Raw genomic sequence first — 14,654 nt, forward strand, 5'->3', positions numbered from 1 at the left:
GCATAGCAGAGCAGACATTTGGTGGCAGCTTGTTTTTGGGAATTCTATTGTAGTTTTGCGCGCGGCCTTGCGTCTGACAAATCTGGTGTAATGCTTTCACATGCCTCTCGCTTGCGGTGTCTGATAATTAGCCACACTGATAGTCAACAAAAATTATGTATGAACGAAAAGAGCGAGTGAGCTGTTATAAAGAACTAGTACACCTTAGTGAGCGGAACCGCTCTGATCCGCTCACTATAGTGAACCATTTTTCCCATCTCTAGTAGGGACTAGAGATAACTGACTCGGTTGACGAAAGGTAGCGCTTTCGAGAGAAACGTATTAGTGTTAGTGAGACTCGTCTATCACAAAGGTAATAGTTATTATGCGTTTTCAAATATTACAGCAAGCTCATCATACCTCTTGATTTCTTTGTTCCGGCTTTCTTGTGCCTTCTCGGATAGCTGGCCAACAGGGACTAGGAAATGCCTACTAGATTTACAGTAGGGGTAAGCGGAGTAAGACCGCCCCCTTAAGCAATTCTGTTTATAGAAAAAAAAGTTGCGGCTGCAATTTCATTTTTTCTTCGCTAAGAGGTTCTTCTATTCAATACCCGAATTTAAAAAATAAGAACTAAAATATTTTTGTTTATTTTCCAGCTTTCTTTTAAATTTTAAAAATTCATTGAAAATGTGCAGATCTTTTTCATGCGGGGTAAGCCCGCCCACCAGCGGGGTAAGATCGCCCACCATTTCTTGAGGATAAACAATATTTTTAGGGCCGAAACGGTTGTTTTTATCGGTATAGTGTCTCTGACAAAGATGTAGATGGTATTTTTTTTTCTTTTTAAATATAAAATACACTGTGAAAAATCTGAACAAATATTATTTTTTTCTAAGTTTTAACTTATTTTGTTTTCTGATTATTCAAGTTCAAATCAATGTTTAGGTAACTTTTTTGGTTTTCAAAATAAATAGATTTTTCAGAATTGGGGTTTTTCAAGATATTGAATTCATAATATACCTATCTTAAAGCTAAAATTTAAAACTCATCAAACCTGTCTGTATAATTCTTTTGAAGACTTATTATGCATTGAAAAATACTAATAATTATGATTTCTTTTATTTATATTTTCAATTTTCTATGCTCTTTTTTTTGAAGAACAAAATTACCAACGACACTATACACCAAACAAACCGTCCAAAAAAATTTCTTCACAAAATTTGACCAGTAATATTTCTATTACATTCCGCGTCGAACACTCGACAGAAACGGACGTGCAAAGTGGTCGTTCTATTACAATCCGGTCCGTGTGTACGAATAGCCAAACAAAAGAGTGTATTATTCGCGCTAAATGCCAACTAGATTGTGAGTTGTGTCGCTACGTTCTGTACCCGGCTCGCAACTTTGGCTGTATTGGTGCAAAATACCAGCTGCAGTTTTGATCTGTGCACAGTGAATAGATCTTTCTAATTCAAGGCCATCAGTTGACAGTCGAGTGTGCTGAGTGATCTCACACCCGGCTCACTGCTGCTGGCTGTATTGGTGCTGCTGTACTGGTGCTGCTGGCTGCTTTGGGTGCAGCTTCGAACGATCGGACTACCACTGCTGGAAGGAAGAAGTAAATAGGTACGTGTTCTTGTCGGCGCTAGTGCGCTAGTCCGCTACATTTAGCGCGATGGATATAGATCCCTCGCCTCCCGTGCCACCATCCCCGAACCCCCCTGACCCTGACCCTTCTGTTACCCCCTCCCCTGTTCATTCTCCAGTCCCCCCTCGCCCCAGGCTTTACCCGGACGGATCTCAACAGGGCAGCTATACTGTTTATTTTCGTCCAAAGGCAGGAGTGAATTCAAAGCGATTAAACATACTGCAAATTTCAAAAGACCTGACGAAGGGGTACAAGGCCGTGACCGAAATTTCCAAGGTCCGACCTAACAAGCTCCGTGTCGTGGTCAGTGATCTGGCACAGGCCAATGCTATCGCTTGCTCTGAGCTCTTCACACGCGAGTATCGCGTTTACATACCCGCACGAGACGTGGAGATCGACGGTGTCATAACCGATTCGAGTCTGTCTGTCGAGTGTATCCTAAAAAGCGCAACCGGTTGCTTCAAAAATACCGAAACACAGGCGAAGATTTTGGATTGTAAGCAATTGCGGTCCATGTCTCTCGTCGGCGGTAAAAAAGTTTACACTCCGTCAGACTCGTTTCGCGTTACGTTTGCCGGATCTGCACTCCCTAGCCACGTCTCGATCGACCGGGTTCGTCTGCCTGTGCGATTGTATGTACCCCGTGTTATGAATTGCACCAATTGCAAGCAGTTAGGCCACACAGCCGCCTACTGCTGCAATAAGGCACGATGTAGCAAGTGTGGGGAGACTCATGCGGAAGATTCTTGCAGTGTTAATGCTGAAAAATGTATTCACTGTGGGGAAAACCAGCATGAGCTCTCCACATGCCCGGTGTACATGCAGCGCAGAGATAAAATCAAGCGGTCACTCAAGGAGCGTTCAAAGCGTTCTTACGCTGAGATGCTGAAGAAGACCGTGACCACTTCTACCATAACATCGAACCCCTTTGATCTGTTGCCCTCCGATGAAACCGATTCTGACGATTCATCAGCGGGAACATCTTATGCCAATCCTGGGGAGTCTAGGAAGAGGAAAAATGTTTCTTCTCCTAAACTTCCCCGTAAAGGTCCTAAGATTTCCCAAAGTGTAATGAAAAGTACGAACAAACCAAACAGTGCTGCGGAAAAACCGAAGCAAACTCCTCCTGGGCTTGCAAATTTAAAGTCCCAGAAGGAGTTCCCAGCACTGCCAGGAACATCTAAAACCCCAGTTGTTCCTTTTGCACATCCAGTTGATGAAACAAACTCTGGATTAGTGAAATTTTCTGACATTGTTGACTGGATTTTTGAAAATTTCAATGTACCCGATCCAATTAAAATTTTTCTTACAGCATTCCTCCCAACAGTTAGATCATTTTTGAAGCAGTTGACTGCCCAATGGCCCCTCCTTGCAGCGATTGTATCCTTCGATGCCTAATTCAACCGCGTATATGAAGGATTCTATCTCTGTCTTACAGTGGAATTGTAGAAGTATTTTACCAAAATTGATTCGTTTAAAGTTTTGATAAATAGAAACAAATGCGATGCATTTTCCCTTTGTGAAACTTGGCTTACTTCAAATATTGATCTCAACTTCCATGATTTTAATATTATTCGCCTTGATCGAGACACCCCATATGGAGGAGTACTTTTAGGGATTAAAAAGTGCTATTCTTCCTATCGTATTAACCTCCCCTCGATTCCAGGCATCGAAGTTGTCGCATGTCAAATGACAATACAAGGTAAAGAGCTTTGTATTGCCTCAATATATATTCCTCCCAGAGCACAGGTTGGGCAACGGCTGCTCTTTGATTTAATAGAACTTCTTCCCTCGCCACGTTTGATTTTGGGAGACTTCAACTCTCATGGTGTGGCTTGGGGTTCCCCCTACAATGATAACCGCTCCTCTTTAATCTATAACCTTTGCGATGACTTCGACATGACTATTTTAAACAACGGTGAAATGACACGTATCCCGAAACCTCCAGCGCGCCCAAGCGCTTTGGATCTATCCTTATGTTCGACGTCGCTACGGTTGGATTGCACATGGAAGGTAATCCTCGATCCTCACGGTAGCGACCATCTGTCTATTCTTATTTCAATTACTAACGGTTCAACTCGCATGCGACCAATTGACATTCCGTATGACCTCACACGGAATGTCGATTGGAAGTTATACGAGGAAATGATTTCAAAAGCGGTCGATTCGATTCAACATCACCCACCACTTGAAGAATACAACCTCCTCGCGGGCTTAATCCTCGACGCCGCGTTGCAAGCCCAAACGAAGAAATATCCCGGCGTAACGATCAAAGAGCGGCCTCCAACTCCGTGGTGGGACAAAGAGTGCTCCGATGTCTACACGCAAAGATCCGACGCGTTTTTGGCCTTCCAGAAGGGAGGTATACCCGACGACTATATACGGTATTCGGAGCTTAATACCAAGCTTAAAAGCCTGGCTAAAGCAAAGAAACGCGGATATTGGCGTCGGTTCGTGAACGAGACGTCGAGGGAGACATCGATGAGCACTCTTTGGAACACAGCCCGAAGAATACGGAATCGCGTAACGGTCAACGAAAGCGAGGAGTCTTCAAGTCGGTGGATATTTGATTTTGCCAGGAAAGTATGTCCGGACTCTGTTCCTGCGCAAAACTTTGCTCGCGATACTTCTCCGGGTCACGACGCGATAGAATCTCCTTTTACGATGGCAGAATTTTCAGTTGCCCTCCTGTCCTGTAACAATAACGCGCCTGGGTTAGATAGAATCAAATTCAACTTGTTGAAGAATCTACCCGGCAATGCCAAGAGGCGCTTGTTGAACTTGTTCAATAAGTTCCTGGGGCAAAACATTGTACCGCAGGATTGGAGGCAAGTGAAGGTGATCGCCATCCAAAAACCAGGGAAACCAGCTTCTGATCACAACTCTTATAGGCCGATTGCAATGCTATCCTGTATCCGGAAATTGATGGAAAAAATGATACTCCGTCGTTTAGACCATTGGGTCGAATCAAATGGTCTACTATCAGATACTCAATTTGGCTTCCGCCGCGCCAAAGGGACGAATGATTGTCTTGCGTTGCTTTCAACAGATATTCAGCTGGCGTATGCTCGCAAAGAACAAATGGCGTCTGCGTTCTTGGACATTAAGGGGGCTTTTGATTCCGTTTCTATTGACATTCTTTCGCGTAAACTTCACCGACAAGGATTTTCTCCAATTTTGAACAATTTTTTGCACAATTTGTTGTCCGAAAAGCACATGCATTTTACGCACGGCGATTTGGCAACTTTTCGCATTAGCTACATGGGTCTTCCCCAGGGCTCATGTTTAAGCCCCCTTCTTTACAACTTTTATGTAAATGACATCGACGAATGTCTGGCAAATTCATGCGCGATAAGACAACTTGCAGACAACAGTGTAATCTCTGTTACAGGAGCCAAAGCTGCCGATTTGCAAGGACCATTGCAAGATACCTTGGACAATTTGTCTGCTTGGGCTTTACAGCTAGGTATCGAATTCTCTCCGGAGAAGACTGAGATAGTAGTTTTTTCTAGGAAGCATGAACCTGCTCAGCTCCAAACACAATTAATGGGTAAAACGATTTATCAGGTTTTGGTACACATATATCTTGGTGTCTGGTTCGACTCTAAAGGCACCTGGGGTTGTCACGTGAGGTATCTGATGAAAAAATGTCAACAAAGAATGAATTTTCTTCGTACAATAACCGGACAATGGTGGGGAGCCCACCCAGGAGACCTTATAAGGCTTTACCAAACAAAGATATTGTCTGTCATTGAGTACGGGTGTTTCTGCTTCCGCTCCGCAGCAAACACACATTTGATCAAACTGGAGCGAATACAATATCGTTGTTTGCGTATCGCCTTAGGTTGCATGCAGTCGACCCATACGATGAGTTTGGAGGTCTTAGCTGGAGTACTACCATTGAAAAACCGCTTCTGGAGCCTGTCTTCTCGTATTCTAATCAAATGTGAGGTCTTGAACCGTCCCGTGATTGAAAATTTTGAAAGGTTAATCGAACTTAATTCTCAAACCCGTTTTATGACATTGTATTTCAATCACATGTCCCAAAATATTAACCCTTCTTCGAATATTCCAAATCGTGTCGACTTATCAAATACTTCTGATTCTACTGTGATTTTCGATACATCCATGATAGAAGAATCTCGTGGAATCCCGGATCATTTACGCGTGCAGCAGATCCCTAAAATTTTTTCCAATAAATATCGAAACATCAACTGCGACAGTATGTACTACACTGACGGATCACTTCTTGATGGGTCCACTGGCTTCGGTATCTTCAATAACAATTTAACCGTCTCCCATAAGCTCGATAATCCTGCTTCTGTTTACATCGCAGAATTAGCTGCAATTGAGTACACCCTAGGGATTATCGAAAAAATGCCCACGGACCATTATTTCATCTTTACGGACAGTCTCAGTTCCATTGAGGCTCTCTGATCGATGAAAGATGTTAAGCACTCTCCGTATTTCCTGGGGAAAATACGGGAACATCTGAGTGCTTTATCCGAAAAATCTACTCAGACTACCTTAGCGTGGGTCCCTTCTCACTGCTCGATACCGGGTAATGAGAAAGCGGACTCTTTGGCTAAGGTGGGCGCAACAAACGGTGATATTTATGAAAGACCAATTGCCTTTAATGAATTTTTCGCATTTGTACGTCAGAATACGATCATCAGTTGGCAAAATTCTTGGACCAAGGGGGAACTGGGAAGGTGGTTACATTCCATAATCCTCAAGGTGTCGACGAACCCGTGGTTCAAGGGGTTGGATGTAGGTCGGGATTTCATTTGCGTGATGTCCCGGCTTATGTCCAATCACTATAGATTTGACGCGCATCTCCGTCGTGTTGGGCTCGGGGAAAGTGGTATCTGTGCCTGTGGTGAAGGTTATCACGACATAGAGCACGTTGTTTGGTCATGCTCTGTACACCGTGACGCCAGGTCTAGATTAATAGCTTCCCTGCAGGCCGAAGGTAGGCAGCCGGCTGTTCCTGTTCGTGATGTCTTGGCGAGCCGTGACCTATCCTACATGTCCCTTATATACGTTTTCCTGAAATCCATCCACGCCCCAGTTTAGTCCTATCCCCTTCCGCCTACATCCAACCAAACGACAAGAACACGTTAAGACCCCGGATCCGGAAACAGCAATCAGACCCGCACGATACTCTCAAGGCCCGATGGAAACAACCCAATATGCCAGTCCGTAATATCTTGGCCCAGCAGAGGAACAAATTTAATATGCTGCTTACCTATGGCAATGAAAATCATCAAACAGCAACCTGTGCTTTTAATGCAAAATATTCTAGCTTTAAGTTAGATTTAGTTTCAGCTCGTAGTCGGCAGCGAGGATAAAAAATTTGCTTTTAGTTATTAAGATACTTTAGAAAGTAAGCTATCAGATATAATTGGCGCCGTTAAACATTGAATTGTATTTGTGCCGTGTCAAATAAACTATAGATATAGAAAAAAAAAAATATTTCTATTACTCCATGATCCAACAACCATCAAATTTTAGCTTACCTTTTGAAGATTTTACAGGCAAAAACATGTTTTTTCAAAAAAATTTGAAAAAAAATATTTTTAATTCCATTTTATATTTTTTCTTTAAATTTTTTTAGAGTGTGTACTTTTTTCGGAAGTAAAAAACTATCACTTAAAATAATTTTCACGTCATAATTACCGGATAAGTTATGTGAATATTTTCCACTATCATTTTCACGTAGATTCTACGTGATTGTCATTTGAGTTCATCATGATCTGGTGATATGATTTATCCTATGAATTTTATACAGCAGACATATTCATTTTATGTGAATTTCACGTAGAATTCAACTACCGGTAAAATGGAAAGCATTCGATTATCTGCTAGCTACTACGTTTGATACAACGTAAAATTTCCAAATTTTGTTTCCCCAATTAAAAGACGGCAAATAGTTTTTAGAAACTATAGAAATATGTTGCTTGATAAATCGCACGGCCATGCAAAATCTCCGATTCGTAAATGAATAAAACGACATAAAAACGGACAAATATTACGACATTTGCCGGCGATAACTATTGTAAGCTGCAACTGTTTATGTATGGGAAACTCCTCGACCTTTGAACTAAATCTGTGTGAAACCTGTAAGCTCAAGGCTTGATGTCAAATTCGTACGGTTTTTCGAAAGCTCACTTATTGGCAAGCCGTCGAGAAATTCTATTTTATTGTCAGAGACTGAGTTAGACAACATCTTCGCCATTTTGATTTCTGTGTATTTTCACATAGAGAGTTCACGCGATACTTCTTCTATGACATTCTGTTTGACGTTGCCAAGTTACTACGTGATAAAACATAGTATGCATGTGATTTTCACGTAGCTGTTATGTTTGTCACATAAATCATGCAAAATGACAGAAAATGAATAAGTACAAAAAATTTCACGTAACAATAATGTGAAAAATATTTTGAGTGTACTATTTTCAATTCTGCCGGAGACGTCATACCATTCAAACAAACCGTCCTGGCTCTAAAATTATTTTGGTTCATTAACACCATTTTCACACAGGTTTACTTTTTTCAAAAATAAGTCTTGTTAAAATATATTACTAGAAAAGCTTCAACCAAATCGAAAATGGTTGATTAACATCGATGTCTTATGTGGCTTGAAGTTGTTTTACTGATCCTGTAAATATTCCCTTTGTAGTGTCGAGGCATTTGGGTCTTGAAGTAAAACAACAAGCAGTTGGATACGTGGCGGTTTTACCCCTTGTATAGGGGGCGACTTTACCCCCAGTGGAACATTTTCATATTTGACTCACGGCCTTCGATATTCCCGAAAAAAGATAGATTCAGGCAAGCGATTAAACGTATATTCACGAACAAAACAATAGATTTGTAGACTGAAAAACCTTAAGTCCCGTTGCCGCAAAACAATAGCGCATTGACTGGTTGCCAGCTGAAAGGTTGTTTTTGATTATTTCTGCGACCGTTCGCGCACTATCAAAACAGAAAAATGTGCAAAATGTTATGTAATTGTACTGTAATAGACACGTTAAAGAAATTTTTAATTATTTTATAACTTGGTAGTAAAACTACGGTTGGCGGTCTTACCCTGTTTACCCCTACTAAAAATAAAAAAAAGATTGATACAGTGAGATCGATTCTTTGCGTGATTTTGTCCAATGCTATTACTAGTTAAAGTTTATGAAATTTTCGCCCTGCAATTGCACTTTGAACTGTCTTTTTGAATTTCATATCAGGAAATGAAGATACTAGAAGGGGCAAACGATCAAAGTGATTTCGTAGAGTGATTATGATAATATTTCATTCTATGTGAGTTTCGCCTGCTAATTTTTTCTTTTTTTATGTTCTTGGTGTGTACAAAAAATGATGCTTTTTTAACATTTTTGGCAATAGCTCGGTTTGTGTGGAAGCTATCTATTTTGTGTCTTCTACAAAGTTGTGTGTTTCGATGATATACAAATATATGTAGAACATTATAACCTTCTAAACGTTACATTTGCTTTTGTATATTCGAAAAACAACTAATTTTAAAGACAAGTCTAATAAGAAATGTTATATATCAAAAACCGGAAGAGTTAGAAGAAAAGTATTTTAGGCAAAGTTTTTTGTAAGAACTTTATCTATAATTTTGCTGAAGACACCATTTCTCTAAAGTGTAAGAGTAAAAAGTTAGATTTTGTAGCGCCACTAGCGGTTGAGTTTCGAACTAAAACTTTCTGTCATGATTTGAGCCTTTTTATATACTAAATATCTTTGGAAGATAATATGTCAATAAAACCATTATTTGGAGAGCAAATGAATTAAGTTCACGTTTTTGAGCTCTCGCACCACTGTGCACTGTGCAATGAGATACAGAAAAGTTTCGAATATCGTCACGAAAATACGCCTCATACTATGAAACTTCTGTATTGAAAGTTGTACGGTTATCGTGGAAGACGTTTTCAAGTTAACAGTGAACCGTGAGCTTACAGGAAACAAATAGACAGACGGTGATCATTTCGATTGTATCACACTTTTCCTAAATGTTTGCAACGCGAGCAAATTTCACTTCGGTATGCAAAGAATAAAGTAATAGGTAAACTGTAACTTAACATTTCATTAAATTTATTACAAAACCCTAAGTTCTACGAATCACGAAACCTATGCCAAAGGCGATCGCGACACTAATCATTAAAAAAAAGAACGTCACAAATGACCTATAAAATGCAGATACAAAACAATCAACACCATCTATTAGAACAACTGAATTACGCGAATCTTTCAAAAACAGTCTATTATGTTTCGTCTCTTTTTTGGCCAGCCACATTTTCGCTAGGTTTGTCAGTTCCATATTTTCAATTATTTCACGGCAAAATTGTTGTGTTATACCATAAACAATGGATTCTTCAACATTGAATAATGTACAGAATTGCTGAAAGTTTTGTCTATCCCTTGATGCCAGCTTGTCATTGCTGCAAACTATCCGAGCATTATGACCAGTCAACGCCAATAAAGCAGCTGTCAGAGCAAAGACCAATGATTTTCCTTGCCCACTTAGAATTTGTGCGCATTGAATTTCAACACCTTCATTCGTTTGATCAACACTCAGCAGTCTGAGCACGCACAGAATCTGAATGCAGTTAGGAGTAAGAAATCCTCCAGTTCTTGAAACATCCTTGGATTCTAGAATAGACCAAACAACTGCCAACCCTGCCAGGAGCTCTGGTATTTGTTCTCGTTTGTCATCGTTGCTCCAGGTTTTAAATGGCTTCTGGAACTTGATAGTAGAAACTTTGTTCGCAACTCGAGATGCTTCTGAAACTAAAAAAGAACTGTTTGAATTTAGGAGTGAAGAAATTAACACAACTTTACCATCGTGCGAAGTCTCAAGAAACTGGTGAAAAGTTTCGTCATATTTTTGGAATGCAGATCGTAGAACTTCTAGTTCGGATGCGCTGTTTAATTCTTCGAACAACTTCAACGCTTCGTCAATGTTCATTTCGTTTTGTTTTCGAATGAATCTCGTGTATGGTTTATTGATCCAAAGGATTTGATTTGTTAAGTCTGCATGAGAGTTACTGTTATCAATGGCGTTTGCAAAAGGCTTGATCCGTTCATTCAGGAACAGCTCGAATGATGTATAATCAGGTTGTTTCCTGAGGTGAGGGCAACACTTTCTCACCGCATTCAGAAGCTCTTTAGTCGTACAGATTTGTTCCGTTGCGGATAGTTCATGACCAGATTTCCATTGGATTTTCGTCAGTTGGTTTTTAACGTACGAAAGCATTGTTAGTAAAACTTCAATAACATAATGCTTTGGGTGTAAAGAACTCTCAAGAAGCAATGCTGCTGCTTTGGCAAATTTTTCGACCGATATGACCCGATAAGTTTTATGCTCTGTTGTGGCCCATTTGTCGTTGATTAGTTCAATTAGCTTTAAATCTTCTAACATTTTCAAGCTCACATCAGGCACTGCTTTGACATACCAATCCAATCGAACTTCATTTAAAACCACCAAAAACTCACAATACGACCTAAAGAAGGGTTCCAAGACTGATTTGGCAATAGTTTTGTCCAACGCAACCGAAACAATTTCCAACAGAGTCTGCTTCAGTGATTCCATCTCTGGGAGACATATTTTGGTAGGAATCTTAGAAATAATATCCTCTCTATATTTCCAATATTTGATGAACTCCTTTACCAAATTTTGGAAGCTGCTTGGAATGAGAGAGGATTGAATAAACTTAGCATTAATTAAGTTAAGCTGTTTTTGCAAAATAAGGTGATCAATCGTGGAGCAATCTGTATGTGCCAGAAAGGTCATTGTTTGAACCATGAAACGAACTGTACTGTGAGTAATAACACGAAGCATTTCCATCTGATCCGGACCTGCTCTAATCATAAAATCCACGTATCCCTCGAAGATGGCTTCGAAGCAATCCAAATCAAAATTCGCTGGCAGAGTGTGAAAAAAAACGTCACTTAGTAGCCAACACCAAATGTACGTCTCGTCAGCTATTTTAGATGAATTGTTTTCACTTCCTCTCTCACCACCTAAAATTGGTTTTAAAAATCTCACGAGTTGCATCAATGTTAAATGTTGTTTTCGTTCGTCGAACAACTCAACGTTATATTCGAATGAACGTTTTTTACCATCACAACTCAGATCAAAATGCTTCAGGAGCTTAAAGATAAAGAAATATTCCTTCTCCACACATTTTGTGAACGAACTCTCAGACCTCCAAGTAATCTTTTTTATCGAATGCCATCCAGCACCGTTACTAGTGAGAAGATCTTCCGGTTTGTGGTCTGTTCTATCACTTATTTCAACGATCAAGTCTTGCAAGCTTTTTGCCAGAAGATGAAAAATCGTATTGATTAATCCATTAACTGGAATCTGTTTTGTTCCTGTTAACGTTTCCACAGAACTAATCCAACGAACGGCAAGGTCAGCCAGTGGTTTTTGAAATATATCTGCATCCAAGTCTTTTGTCATATCGAAGAATAAAACAACATCTTGTTTATGAACGAAGAGAATTTGTTCGCTACTGCAATTGCTGAGAAAGTTTTCTAAGCAGCTTGGTGCTATTTCCAACAGTTGCCTCCTGTAGTTTGTTACATTTTCTTCTAGAATCCTTCGTAATTGAGTGATTACTTCTGCACTAGGTTTCACCGTCTGGTGATGATCATCCCATATTCCCAAAATCTTATCTCTTGCAGTACTACGAGCGCTGAGTTCCAAAAATGACGCTGCGCTAGAACGCAATTCTGTGCTTATTAACTTGTTTGCTACTATAGCTTCGCAAAACTGGCTAAAGTCCAGACTCTCGGAATGCGTGCTTATTATGCTTATTAAATAACACAATTGAACGTTCTCCGAACAGTTTGCGCCCTTCAACGTCTGTTGTAGAACATTCTGAATTGTCTTTACTATCGAAGACTGCAGTGCTTCTCGTTCAGTCGTCAAATCATCCTGCAGAACATTCAAAATCCGTAGATTCAGAAGCAGATTTCTTTTTGCTTCATCAAAATTGGCAGCTTGACTGATCGATTGTGGATCATTAATTTGTACTTTAGCCACAAAATTATCATCCGCCATCATCAGACAGCCTTCGTTATACAATGTAATGTCCAAATCTCCATGGCAAAGTCGTGCAGAGAAAGCCAATTGATCAATCCTCTTTTTTGTCGGTAGCATTTTTTTGATGTACTCTCCACTAGTAAAATCGCGAAAGATTTCGATACTTTCATGATTTGATACTCCACACTCTTCCTCGCGTCTACTTGCTTTTGTCACAATCGGAACTGACACCAGTGAAAGTCTCTCGTCTCTGGATTTATTTCCAGCAGTGTCATCTAACTCTTTATTCGGAGTCGTTGTTTCTGAAGGCAGCAAGTAAGCCGGTACCTCGTTAGAAGCTTCGTCTCTATCGGTCATCTTGCAATCGATCTGAAACGAAATAATCTTGCTTGAATTACTTGTTAAAAACTATATAAGTTTACTTACTCACAGCACAGCACTTATCGTCCAATAAATAATCGCTAATCGCTCTTTGTTGTTATTGTTGATATGTATAAAACACTCAGCATGAATTAATTTTACTGCTAGTGACATTCGATCTACAAACTGTTGTTGTTGTTCGATGTTACACTGTTTCACTTGAATTAATTTGCTTCACACTGTTTTACAATAGTTATTCATAATTTTCCCAAAAAAAGTACAGTCTTTTTTCGTGACAGCTAATTTCATACTGTGTTCCGACTGTCACTCTATCGAGCAAATCTGCCTGCTCGCCAACCGATTCTTCGATATCGATACTATCGATGTTATTTCCGAATGGTGTTCGTAACGATTTCTTTGGATTTTTTAGAACAAATTTATTTATTTATTCGTTGAAAGATTGTCAATAAAATTAAATTAAATAATGCGACTGTGATTTATATTGTGATTCCGAATATCGATGTTAACTTTTCCGATATTCATACCTACCTGAAGCAAAGCCAACCATGCTGTCAGTTTCCGTCGCTTCTTATGACTGCTACACTGAAAAAAAACTACTCATATTATGGTGAAGAGTGCAACTGTCAGAAGTTAGAGAATAACAAAGCACGTTGGGCTGAAATTGACTAATTTTCTGTTTAATAACCAACACTAGTTGAAGCGGTACGAATGTGGTTTCACAAAAAAAATGAAAAAAAAAAATTAAAAAAGATTTAGACTAGATAAAAGCTTGGGGTTTTATTTAACATCAAAACAACAGATCTTGAAAATCTGAAACAAAAAGTTCTATGGATGTGCACAATGGTTCAAAATTCAAATTTAAAGGGGAAATTTGGGTCTAGAGCTCTATAGCAATATTTTACAGAAAAACTTTCTTCTACAAAGTTGTTACATATGATTAAATGCTTGTTGGAAAATTATCAAAAATAAGGGTGACTTAAATTTTGGATGAAATCAAGTATCTAACATTTTTAACTTTGGAGATAGAAGAAAAACTTGTTCTACAATGTTATAGCTTTGTTTATTTTAAAATAATTTGTAAAAATAGTAGGAGGGTGGTATCCGTGATACGACCGCATAGTTGACGTAGGACTACAATAGTTTTATATTTCCCTTTGAGGCTCTGTTTGATTTGAGCTCGTTTTAAACATTTCTTAAACATTGTTGTAAAATTTTGTTGTAAAATTTTCCTGCAATTACAAGTTCGTGGAAAAAATAACGATAAAAAATTACAGTTTTTGAACAAAAATGTTATTCACAGAAAATTTAAAATGGACATGAGAAAAACAGAATGCAGAGTTTAAAAACAAACAACGCATTTTATCTGTACAATGAACCTAATTTATATACCCTGCTATCTGCCTCTACCGACACGTACAGAATTTTGCTGTCCCCGGTGGCGCAGCGTATTTTGCGAATAATCATATTGAATTCTGATATTTGCTACTACATATACGAAACAAGAAGAAAAAGAAGACAATTTAAACGGCAATTCGATTGTATTCCAGATCGCCAAACGATACCTACGCGTTAACCCAACAC

The 14,654-nt window shown here is 39.3% G+C and overlaps 2 protein-coding genes across 3 annotated transcripts in view; one reads left to right on the plus strand and one right to left on the minus strand.

Annotated features, from left to right (window-relative positions):
* Nucleotides 1–14,654, plus strand: part of LOC129717457 (CAD protein) — a 107,199-nt gene that overhangs the window by 14,565 nt on the left and 77,980 nt on the right. The gene's annotated exons all lie outside the window — the stretch shown is intronic.
* On the minus strand, nt 9,711–13,421 carry LOC129717462 (uncharacterized). Of its 2 annotated transcripts, none has more exons than XM_055667368.1 (3): nt 13,123–13,421; nt 10,484–13,061; nt 9,711–10,432 (listed from the first exon to the last, which is right to left on the minus strand). In XM_055667368.1, exons 2-3 carry the CDS (start codon nt 13,047–13,049, stop codon nt 9,750–9,752), a joined length of 3,249 nt encoding a protein of 1,082 aa, XP_055523343.1. In that variant the 5' UTR covers nt 13,050–13,061; nt 13,123–13,421; the 3' UTR covers nt 9,711–9,749. The 2 variants fall into 2 exon arrangements, with proteins under 2 accessions (XP_055523343.1, XP_055523342.1); XM_055667367.1 differs by having other exon boundaries at nt 13,119–13,421.

The sequence above is a fragment of the Wyeomyia smithii genome, chromosome 1 (genome assembly GCF_029784165.1).
Source record: "Wyeomyia smithii strain HCP4-BCI-WySm-NY-G18 chromosome 1, ASM2978416v1, whole genome shotgun sequence".
Classification (NCBI taxonomy): Eukaryota; Metazoa; Arthropoda; class Insecta; order Diptera; family Culicidae; genus Wyeomyia; species Wyeomyia smithii.

Coding starts and splice junctions, on each gene's coding strand:
- LOC129717462 (XM_055667368.1), bottom strand. CDS start 13,049: ATGACCGATAGAGACGAAGCTTCTAACGAGGTACCGGCTTACTTGCTG. Junction 10,433..10,483: donor TCTTGAGACTTCGCACGATG/GTAAAGTTGTGT, acceptor GTTCTTTTTTAG/TTTCAGAAGCATCTCGAGTT.